Source organism: Antechinus flavipes, chromosome 3 (assembly GCF_016432865.1).
Source record: "Antechinus flavipes isolate AdamAnt ecotype Samford, QLD, Australia chromosome 3, AdamAnt_v2, whole genome shotgun sequence".
Classification (NCBI taxonomy): Eukaryota; Metazoa; Chordata; class Mammalia; order Dasyuromorphia; family Dasyuridae; genus Antechinus; species Antechinus flavipes.
Window position 1 is genome coordinate 524668697 of NC_067400.1, and position 12564 is coordinate 524681260.

General features: G+C 40.4%; 1 protein-coding gene across 1 annotated transcript in view; it reads right to left on the reverse strand.

Moving 5' to 3' along the window:
- Positions 1-12564, reverse strand: part of TENM4 (teneurin transmembrane protein 4) — a 1176249-nt gene that overhangs the window by 207385 nt on the left and 956300 nt on the right. The window contains exon 15 of the mRNA XM_051987214.1: positions 7649-7849. Within this exon, the coding sequence (XP_051843174.1) occupies positions 7649-7849 (201 nt within the window). The remainder of the gene's footprint in view (positions 1-7648; positions 7850-12564) is intronic.

Genomic DNA, 12564 nt, shown 5'->3' on the forward strand with positions numbered 1-12564 from the left:
AGGTTTTTTTTTTGTTTGTTTGTTTTTGCTGCTTAGGCAATTGGGGTTAAGTGACTTGCCCAGAGTCACACAGCCAGGAGATGTTAAGTGTCTGAAGTAAGTTTTGAACTCAGGACCTCCTGACTTCAGGGCTGGCACTCTATCCACTGCGCTACCTGGCTGCCGCCGCCCCCCCTCCCTTTTTTTAAGAGGAAGTATAGAAAGAATGAACTTTAGTAGGACCCGAGTTCAAATATAATCTCAGATACATACTAGTTATGTGACCCTGGGAAAGTCACTTAACTCTGATTGCCTAAGAAGCATGGCTAGTGGCAGGAATGTAGTAGAGAGAGGCAGCAAAGATTAATATGCAAATTTTACCTATAATATATACTTAATGCTCTGCAATTACAGACAAGTCTTTTAACTTCTCTGACCCTCACTTTCCCTATCTGTAAAATGGAGATAAGGAGACCTATAGTGCTTGCTTCATAAGGTTATGTTAGGACCAAGTAAAATGATGGATGTAAAGTGCTTTTTAAACCTCCCTCTCAGCATCACATAAATGCAAGTTATTATTACATGATAGCAGGCCTCTTTTAGACAGATGCTGCAAATGGACAATGAGTCAGACCCAGAACCAAACAGGAAAAAAAAACCAGGCTGAATTACTTGGCAAAAACCATGAGGTTTTTAAAAAATCAACTCAAGTTTCTCCCTGAAACAAAGATTTATTTTTTCATATTAATACTCTTTTGGTTTTGCTGCACAGCTGCTAGTCATAGAGCACAATATTCTGAAAGAAGTGAGGATGACCCAAAGGACAGTGGGGAAAGGCATGATTGGGCTGTACCACATTGGGTGTGGGTAATTATCAAGAAGAAGCAGTACAAAGGACTCCACCAAGGCAGATCACATGGACAGAATGAGTCATGACCGATGGACAGCCAGAAGATTTATGGCTAGTTTTGCAGTTGTCAAGAAAAATCAAGGCAAACCCCCAGCACACGAGGTAGACTCCCTATTGTTAACCCAGGGGAAGTTATGAACAATGGTGGGCCCAGGATGGGAAAACATAGCTTCCAAATCATTGGCGGGATGCCCACTTCAATAGGATGACAACTTCATTTGGGTTCTTGAGTAAAATCTCCACTATGGAGGAGATTCCTCTTAAAACATGGGTCAGGAGAGGGAATAAGCATTCCGGGAATTAAGCATTAAGAATTAAATTCCTACTGTGTGCCAGATATTGTATTAACCCTAATTATACTACCAGCCATGCAGGATGTTTTAAATCTTAAAGCAGCGTATAAACAGGAGTTGTTTCTTTAAAATAAATCTTATTGACATTTTCACTGAATTTAGTCCTGTATTCCCGCCTCCCCCACCAGCACCAAAGTCTTTGCTTAAGGCAAACAAGAATTTTGTAAAAAGAAACAGAAGAGAAAAAAAAAACCTGCAAAATCCATTCCCACAACTATAATTATATGCAATGATTCCCACTCATTGATCTCCCTCAAAGTCCACAAAGAGATAAGGGCAGCTGGCTTCTCATAGCTCTTCTTTGGGGGCAAGCTTAACCTTTATAATTTTGGGACCCGTACTGTTTTTCTGGCTGTTTGCTTTTAAAATTATTACTATTGGCTGGCCTGTTCCACATCAAATTGCAATAAGCTTAGCTTTTGGTACTAAAGCACCAGGTTTTTTGAACGTGAACTTCTGTCTATGCACCTGCACTCCTCCCCCCACACCATCTTGTATACATGCATTTGATCTTTTGAAACCAAGTAATAAATTGCTTGTCAAATTAAAGTTAAATATTATGACTTCCTATTTATCCCCACATATACTTTCCCTATAGTTCTCCCTCTCCTGTTTGATTAATGGAAGGGAATAAAGATGGCATCCCTTCAACAAAATATACCTGGTAATATGTGAAGCTGTTGACTGGGAACAACGGGAAGAGGATGAGGAAGGAGCCTGTGTGAAGTGAAAGGTAACAACTGGAGGAAAGCGAAGAGGGAAAGTAGCACCAAGAGAATGGGAAGCATTGGGCTGTCCCATTCCCTTTACCTGAGAAAGTGGCAGTGGTTATGAGGAAAGGAGATACTGAGGAGGTAGGAAAATGTAGATAGATTGAAAAATGTCCCTTTCCCCTTTGATTACAGAGAAAAGCTGGACATGAAAGGTTAAGAAAGGGACTCTCTTCCAGAAGGGCCCTTGTATTTGGGACTTTTAATTCTTTTGGAGATTTACTTACATCTTGGGACGAATTCAAATTCTAATTAATTCAAAGTTCTCTGTTTGGTTTCTTCCTAAAATAATCCATTTTCTCTATAAGTTGAACTATGGTTTTGTAAATGGATAGTTGATCTCAGTGCACTGGGAAACAAGGCACATACATTGTCCCAAAGTTCCCAGTTCCCAGACCCTTTGGATCATGAAAATGTCTGATACAAGGGTTACATAGCCACAGTGGTAACCAGTTATTGGACACTCAGATGACTGGCTGGTTATTCTTCCTTATGTCCCACCCAAATGAAGATATGAGGAAGGAAAAAAATAGATTAAAAGGGAAAAGGTCATTAGAAAGGGAAGGAAATGTCACCCCCAGATTTCAGAGTCTCCTAACAGACCCCAAAGGCCATGTATTTCAACCCATTCCTCTACCACAGACCTGATGGGATTCCTGTCTTCTAATCAATCAATAGAGTTTATTAGATGCCTACTATATGCAAGTCACTGGGGATATACAAATAAAAGTGAGATGATTATCGCCCTCAGTGAGCTTTAATTCTAAGGGGAATAGTTGGAAAGAAACAAATAAATATAAATTTATAAATATAAATATTATAAATATAATATATTTAAATATAAGTATAAAATGAAGATAACATAACTAACCTTAAAAAACAGACTTCTAGTAAAAAGAGAATGCAGTCCATTTCTTCCATATCAGAACAGCACCAATTAGGAAGTTTTCTGGACATCAAGACTACATCTTTTCTGTAACTTCTACCCATTATTCCTAAACAATAGCATGGATTCTTTGGGTGGCAGTGGTTGCTACTGGTACTGGTAGAGGAATAAAGCTTCCTAGAACTGGAGAGAATCATTCCCTGGATGGGCTGTTCCTGAGGACTTCTTTGTGCTGACTCCTAGAACCTCAGCACAGATAAGAACATTAAAGATGAACTCGCTCAACTCTTAATGAAATATGCCCCTGAGAAAAGCCAGCCTTAACCCCGTGGCCAGTAAGAGAAGGCTTCTCATAAGAGAGGCTTTGGCAAGCTGGAAATGGAGTAAACACTTGTATAAAAATCTGACTTCTTTGTTTCAACCAAGCAAACTGAGGCACTTACTTGCATTTCATTACCAGATTTTGTTGTTTAATGCAGGATGTGTTGATTCAGGATGGTTTCATTAAGCTTTATTCTCTGCATCAAAAGTCACTTTGCTTTGCTCAATGAAAAGAGAGCTTGCTTTTCTGAGGGGATAAGCAATTCTGTAAGCAATTCTGCCAACGGGACAAGCCATGGCTTCCAGGCCACCCTGTCAATGGGCCACTGAGTATTTATATGTTGGTTTATTATTATTGAATCTCAGTGGTTTGAGGTGCATCTTAATTAAACTTGTAAGGAGAATTCAGTAAAAGTAATAAGAACACAGGTGATTAGGTAGGTGGTAAAACTTATTCTTATCTTCAATGTACACCTCCACTACCCTATTGTTGAGTTCCTTCAGTCATGTCCAACTCCTCGTGATCCCATTTGGGGTTTTCTTGGCAAAGATAATAGGGTGATTTGCTATTTCCTTCTTCAGCTCATTTTAAAGATGGAGAAACTGAGGCAAATAGGATTAAATGAATTTTCTTGAGTCACACAACTGTGTCTGAGATCAAATTTGAACTCAGATCTTCCTGACTCGAGTACCAGTGCTCTATCCTCTGTGACATTGAGATGCCCTAGGCTACCCAATAAGTAACCTCAAAAGAATAGGAATTTGATTTCTAGATCTGGGATCTTTCCACTAGTGGATATTTTTAGTCTTCACGTAAAATGACATCACTGTCATTTTGGGTTCCATGTTTATGATAAAATGGTCAAATGCCTAGGACTTGGGAGCTATAAATAAGGAAAGAGAGCCTTTTTAGCATGGTTGGGGCAGCTAATGAAAAGGCACTGAGTGGGTACCAAGTATTGTGCTTGAACAAGAGGAAAGAAGCCAATTTCATCAGATTGCAGAGTTTAAGAAGATGAAAAAGGTAGAAAGAAGTCAGGTTGTGGAAATATTTACAGATCAAGCAGAGCACTGACTATTTGGTCCAGAAGGTAATGGGCAGTCAATGGAGTTCACTGAATACAAGGGTAACATGGTCAGATCTGTGCTTTAGGAAAAATCAATTTGGCAAATGAAACAAAGGATGGATTGGAGTGAAAAGAGATGAGTCAAAGAGACTAATCATCAAGCTGTGGTACCAGTTCAAACATGAGATGATAAAGGTCTCCACCTGTCTGTACAAGTGCAGAGAAGGGGGCAAGTAGAGGGATGATGTGAAGGTAAAAATAACAAGTGTTGGCAAAAAATGGGTTATGTAGGTGGATGTGAGTGAGTGTGGAATCAAAAATAACAATGATGTTATCAATCTGGGTAAATGAGAGGATGGTGGGACCTCAGAATGAAAGAGAAAGTTGAGAAAAGGGGAGATTTTAGAGGGAGAGATGTTGAATTCTGTTTTGGACGTATTGATTTTGAGATGCCTACAGGACATCCAGGTTAAGATATCTAAAGGGATGTTGGAGAGATTGGTGCTCAGGAGAGAAGGAAGTTCTGGATACCTTCACAAAGAAATTACATTAATCAAGACATCGCCTTTGTAATATCACTGATACTCTTTCAGAATGAACATTCTTGGGGAGTGGTGTATGTGTATGTATATGGGAAATAACATTTACTTATAAGAGTAAGTGCAAATATATACAAAGTGAATGAAAAGTTGTTTAGGTGGATGGGAACAGGGGTACTGGCAGCTGAGGGAATTGCAAAAGCCTTCATGTACATTAAAGACTACGGCAAAACCCCTGAAGCTAAATGAGAGATGCCAAGTTTAGGGAATAACTGTAGGGAGAGGGAGAGGTCCACAAAAGGGAATAATAATACAACAGGATATTGGAAAAGAAATGTGTCACAACTGTCACTTTTGGCAAGCAATGTCACCTCTCAAGACTGTTTTCTTTCCTATTTAAACAAAAAAGATGATCCTTTGGGCCACAGGATCATAGACTGGGAGCACATTGCATAGAATGCAATGTTATTTGAGTGGATGGGAACAGAAAGGTTGGCAGCTGAAGGAATCATGAAAGTCTTTTAGGAAGAGAAACAAAGGCTGAGCTTTGAAGGAAGCTAGGATTTAATTCTTGGGGCTAGAGGGGAGAAGAGAGTATATTCAAGGCATGGAGTACATTCAAGGCCCTCAAAGGTCCTTGGGGACCTTTGGCTCCAATCCATCAATGTCACAGATGAGAAACTAAGGTGTAAGAAAGTTAAATACTCAGAGCTACACATGGCCAAAAGAGGATTCATACTCAGTTTCTGGGACTTCTACTAGTCTAACGGCAAGGGTTGTGAGAACCAAATGGGACAAGGTCACAGGAAAACCACTAATTTCCACATAAATTACAAATGGGGGCCTGGAACTGGAGAGGACCATGTGACACAAGAAAATCCTGGAAATAGATGAGTGACTTGGGATCTGTGCTCCCAAAACACGCTTTCTTTTCCCTTGCCCAACTGAGGCACAAGACTTTATTTCTAGGCACAAGACTTTATTTTCATATAAAGCAACACACGTGTGTCTAATGAACATCACTGAGATCTGCGTCCAGAGTACTGAGGAAGAATAGGCCTTGGGGCTCTAAAAGCAATCCCTCCCTAATGACTATGTTGTCTCCTTTTATGAGCCCAAGCAAAGAATACTTAGTAATCTCGCACAAAAAACATAACTGCATCCATTGGAACCTATGTAACTTCATCAAGGATTAACAATGCAATAGACAGCTATACGCCAGATATAAATTAGCTTCATCGCTACATAATGAACAATAGCAAGTCTACGCCACTTTAAGAGGGCTGTTTATTATAAGGCCATAAACAGAGCAATATAAAAGGAATTATTTACGTGGCCCTGCACATCTGTGTTTGCAATCATGTCCTCATACATGCTTAACAAAGAAGGATAAAAGCTGGTCTGAGCCTGGGTATGGATGCTCTCTCCAGCTCAAGGAGGGTAGGGATGAATCAGCAAGTGGAATCTATAATAAATGGTTTCAATCTTTCCCCCTACCAGACCCTGGACCACAGAATCATGAACTAGTGGAGAAAGAAGGTAGACTATAACATAGAATATTAGAACTGCAAAAGGGAGTTTAGAAATTACAGCGTCCTTTTACAGAGAAGGAAACTGAGACCTAGAGAGAAGTGCTTGCCAAAAGGTTATTTAGCTAACTTTAACAATGGATTCCTGACAACATCCTAGGGAACCATCCACATCACATAACAGCCTGTCAGATAATAAATGCAGGCACAAGGTGATTACATTTTGCCTTTTCTGAAGGAGTACCTTCTCCAGAAGAGACACAGGAAGCGTCTCAGAAACCTACTAGCAGAAACTGCCATAACTGGAGAAGTCCAAGCTTCACCTGGCACCCACCTTGTTCCTGAGAGCCCACCAAGGAAGACTAACTTCCACTAGAGGATGCTGTCTCCCCTCCAGGTGCATACATTGGCCACACATGGGCCTGGGTCCAGTGTCATCAGAACCCAGAGAGATACCAAAGAATGCATGATGGATAAAAAAGATGAATCAGGTGGAAGATGGGAATTTTCCTGAGTCTCCAGTTCTGAGCAAACATATCCAAGTTTCCTAAAATTTGGACAATCCGTGGTAACTGAACTTTCCTGCCATTCCAGAGGGAAGGAACCTCAATAATGAGATCACTCACTCAGCACTGCCTCTTTTGCTGTTTTATTTCTGCAGCTAAGAGAAGCAGTAAATGAAAATGATGATGACCCTGGTCTAGACAGTTGCCCTCTCTCCTTAGCATGAAACAATTCTGGTTTTTGTGATTTTGTAAAGGGTGCAGATTGTGCTGATTCTTACAGAACTTTATATAGGATCAAAGATCTTGAACTAGACCTCAGAAACCATTTAGTCCCCAGCTTCTTAAACTGTGGGTCACGACCTCCATGTGATCTTGTAATTGAATGTGGGAGTCATAAAATCATGATTTACTATCAGTAAATGTTTGATTTGTGTACCTATTTTATATATTGGTATCCCCAAGGTCACATAAAAATTTCTTGGGTGAAACGGGGTTGCAAGTAAAAAAAGTTTAATCTGATCTAGTCCAACCCTCTCATTTTATAGATAAATAACTGAAGACCATAAATGACCTCTATCAGAAGTAGGTTTGCATGTATAGTCTCTGAAGTTAGCACTGTAAGGCAGGGAGATAGAAGGAGGGAGAATAACAAGAGCCATGGAAATCCATGGATAACTGAGAATGGGGCTGCACTAATGTCTCACCAATGTATAACACTTGTAAGCTGAAATCCCTCTCTCAAAAGACCCTCCCGTCCTCCCCTTTCCACAAGGCAGATATACACTCACCAATTGAACAGTCATGTCCGGTCCAATTGGGATCACAGCTGCAGAGTCCCGTGTCAGGAAGAAAGGTTCCGTGGCCTGAACACTGATCCAAACACGTGGCCCTTGGTGTCTCGCAGCTGGTTCCTCCCCAGCCAACGGAGCAATGGCACTCACCTCGGACGCAGACTCCTCGTCCAGAGCAGGTGGGATCCAGGCAATCCACTGCATTGCAAAAGGAGAAAGGTCACCAACTCAAAGGTCTCTTTGAAGCTGGCTTATGGGCACTGGGACTATGGTTCTAGAATGGATGAATGAATGAATGACATTTACTAAGTGCTCACTACATGGGGATACAAATGCAAAGGCAAGACAATCCCTGCCCTTAAGCACAACAGTACAGAAGACAACAGCTAAGGTTTATCGATGATTTTGGAAGACCCCATCATGGTAATATTTTTAAGTTCAAATCCCATGTTTCTAGAGGTAGTTATATATTTTCTCCTTTATTATTTCCAAATTCAAGTACAAAACTTATGAAACCATCAATGGTTTAATTCTCTGTGTGGATGATGATGATGATGACAGCTAGCATTTATATAGTACTTTAAAGGCTTGAAAAACTTTATTTAAGTCAAGATAAAGTTGTTGGAAGTTCCATTTTGCAGATAAGGAAACTGAGCTTGAGAACCATTACATGACTTAGCTAGAATTCCAAGACTAGTGAATGTCTGAGACAGAATTTGAATTCAGGTTTTCTTGATTCCAGATCCAGTCTCTATCCATTGGGCCACCTGGCTAAGAATACCTTATCCTACCCTCCAACTCTCACCAAAGACTATTATTCTTTTTTCTCTTCTAGTGAAAAGTTACTAGCTCTGTTTCTTAAGGTTTGAATGGTGCCAGTTTGAATGGTCCCCATTTAGGGATATGGGAGAGCATTCAGAGAACAAATTCAAGTCGTTGGTATAAATTTTAGGAATTTGTGATTTAATCTTTGTGATTTTACTGTCTTCTACCAAGGCAGATCACAGCCTCACTATGACTTAATAGATGGTCTTTGGGAGTTGCTGTGGCTAAAGAAGTTAATCACCAATCTGGTGCTGAAATTCTCCAGTGTAGTTAGGTTGATCCTTGGACATTAGATATATGATCCATTACCAGGTCCACAAGCAAAGTTTTTCCAGCTCTACGGAACTGCAAGCAATTTTTGTTCCATTTTGAGAATAGGATTATAACTTCATAGATTCAGAGATGTAAGGGATTCTGGAGGCAATGGGGTCCAGCCACTTCCTATTACAGAATCTAAGGTCACTCCCATTCCATGGTGAGATCCAGGCCTAGGAATTTAGTGTGTGTGTGTGTGTGTGTGTGTGTGTGTAGGTGTGTTATGCAATTTATCACAGGATTTGTAATCAGACTCCCTCTTACTATTCAGATGACAAAGATGAGACCCAGCAGTGGGTGTGAAGTGATTTTGCCCAAGATTTTGTTGGTGCATTAAGTTACAAGACTGAGATTTGTCTAGTTCCTCCGACTTCAAATCAATATATTTAGCTCAGAGATGCACCAATTTAATGAGGCTGGGAATCCCTAGGCAACTTCTTAAGATGGATGAGAAGAAAGAAAAAAATGTAGGAAAAAGGGAAGGACAATGGAAAGAATGAAAGACAGAGAGAGAGAGAGAGAGAGAGAGACAGAGAGAGAGAAACAGAGAGAGAGGGAGAGAGAGAGAGAGAGAGAGAGAGAGAGAGAGAATAAAGAATCCTTTTTATGGCTATGCCTGGAGACAACATGGTAATTCTTCAAGAATGACCTCTTGGACACTGGTAATTTGGGGGAGAAAAAAATATTAGTGACTAGGTTCAAATCCTAAAACCCAGAAAGAAAAATGTTGGCCACATTAAGTTATTCTGTTAATCCCCTAGATCCAGTTAGTCATCCAACTTGACAGCAAAGAACTTAGCAATTACTATCTTGAGACATGTGAGATATGTGTCTTTCTGTGAATTCCTGGTCCTCTGCTCTGAGTTGGAGCAACCTTTGAGGATCCTGGGATGCTGGGCTGGATCAGTATATAAATCTCCACTCTTAGTGATCTGGGAATGAGAATACCAATTTGAACATGAGGCCCTGGGAGCCCCGGCCCCTGGTCTTCCTCAGCCTTAATAAGCACAGAAAGAGCTGGGAAATAGGCAAACAGCCTCCTATGATCTCAGCAGATGGTTCGAGCAGGGAACAAAGATCACCAAGTTACTGACAAGAAACTACCTTGAGGCAATTAATCATCTCTTCTGAAGGTCGACTTGGCAATGGAGTAGACTGTGGGACGAGGATACTGGGGAGAAGGTTAAGTTTTAAAAAGGACTTCAAACTTGAGAGAAGGAAGCTCAGGATATACCCCTGCTGCAGTGTCAAGAGTTAGCCTATGGGCAGAGGGACAGGAATATGTGTGTGTTAGAATACCCTGTTTATTATAATCATCAGAATCTTTTTTTTTCATGCTGAAATGAGCCTCTTCAAAAAACTCACATGCAAAAGCTTGTCTAGAGTCTCTTGGGATTCAGCACAGGAGACAAGAATCCCAGGAGAAGATAAAACATGAAAGCTTTTAAACTCAAGATATCCTGCTTTGAAGGGTTATTGCAAAGAGACACTACTCTGGGAGTCAAAAAATCTGTGATACCCATGACCTCTGCCAATTATTGTCTGAGAGACCCTGGACAAGTTGTGCTCCTGAGTTTCAGTACCCTAATCTACAAAATGAAGATTCTGGGTGTGATGAGAGTGGAAAGAAATTAGATTTGGAGACAGAAGTTTGGTCAGAATTTTAGCCTTTCTATTAACTCATGTTCTTCTTGGAAGGTCCTTGAATATCTCTGGGGCTCAGTTTCCTTGCTGTAAAATAGGATGGTTAGACCAGGAAATCAAAGTTCCTTGAGAAGCAGAAACAGGTACCCAAAAGAACATTGGACTTTGAGTAAATGGAGTTTGAAACAACTGGCCTTATACTTTGTATGACCTTGGTTAAATGACTGAATCTTTTTTTGGATCATCCAGAAGATAAAGAGTTGAATATGATAATCTTTAAGATGCCTTCTAATTCAATTCAATAAGCATTCATTATGCACTGAGTATGTTCCAAGTGTTCTGTCTTCTTTCTTTTTTTATCCTTCCTTCCTTCCTTCCTTCCTTCCTTGCTTCCTTCCTTCCTTCCTTATCCTCCTCCTCCTTCTTTTCTATCTGCCTCCTCCCCTCCCTCTCTCTCCCTACCTCCTTCTCTCTCTCTCTCGTTCTCTCCCTTTCTCCCTCATTCCCTTTCATATACACACACAAGCTATGCTAATAGCCACATTTCTACTCTCAAAAGTGACTCCTTTGAAGCTGGCACTTTGGGCAGCACTGTGGACCTTTAGGATAAAACATGCACTAAGAAGCACAGGGCTGCAAATACTACCCTCTCCCCAACATGCTCCACGTCCCACTGGTCACATAAGTTTTTAAGTCCTATCCAATACTCCAATTTCACCACCGAGGACGTCTCCCATTCCTCACTCTTCTTCCACAAACCCCTCCAAGTCCTGCTGGTATCATTAAAGCCTTATAAAACACGGGACAATAAAGTTCAGAACAGAGAAGTGAAAACTGCAAAAGCTTGTTAGCTGATGTTTTATAAACATTGTTGAACTCATTCAAGGGGAAGGGGGGATGGGGAAAGAGGGAGCCGTACATGAAAACCCATTATAAACAAGAAAACTCAACCAAGCTGCACCAAAGAAATGGAGAACTAATAGAAAGAATCAATACCAGATGGCCCTTCTCAGAAGAGAAATCAAGACAGAAAAACATTTCTTTTCAAAGAAATAATGTAAATCAAAGACTTTTATTAAATTTCTTTCCCACTCCCATAAATATCCTATGGATTTTCCACACTGTATAGTTCTAGTTTATTTGTGCCAATATGAATTTTGTCCTGCCTGTAAGAGGTAAGTACATGCTGGGGGTAAAAATGACACATAGGCCACAATGGGAATCTTGTTTTCTTTGGGCCTCTTTCCTTCTCACTGTTTCCACCTGAAGAGGACATGGTGATAAGAGGAAGCAGATGAAAACTATCAACCTAGAGACTCCCTTCACATGTGTCTTGGGCAAAAAAGTAAAGGGTCCATGATTAAAAGGGGTCTGTGTACTTTCATCATATGCTCACCTGGGATTCCAACTGAAGTTAATGCACCCAAAAGAAACACTGGCCCAGCAAAACTTGGAATTTGTGTTTCAGCCCCACTCCAGGGAACTGGGCATATTTTTCAGATAATGACTCATTCATCCTTCTCAAACTTTGAGAAACAGCTCAGTGAAAATATTACTCTTCTGCAATGCAAAAAACTGAAACCATGTGAATTAGCCTTTTATAAATTTCAATAGGTTTAACAACAGGGACTGGTATAAGTGAAGTCCTGGCTGAGGAAACGCCTGATCACCATGCAAGCGGGCACCTTCTCTGGAAGTTACAATTGTAGAGGAGCAGTTTGACACTGAGAGATGAAACAATTTGTCCAGTCACACAGTTAATACGTGGCTGGGTCTGAAGTCCAGTCTTCCTAGTTTGAGGCTGACCTCAAGTGCTGTTTCTCAAATAAGTGCATAGTTTTTGAAAACTATGTCATGTTTTCAGTTGCTTAAAGTGTTTGATATCCACGATTTTATTTAAACCTCAACACAAAAAACTTGGTGAGGATGGTACTAGAGGCATTATTATCCCTAATTTACAGATGAAAAAACTAAAGCTTGGAGATGGATGTTAAGTGACTTGTCTGTAGTATCAGAGCTGCCACACATTCATGTGTCAGATGGGAGATTTGCTTTTCTGACTCTAAACCCAGCAGATTAGCCACTATATTACACAAACATTTAGACCATTATTATTCACTTATCCTATC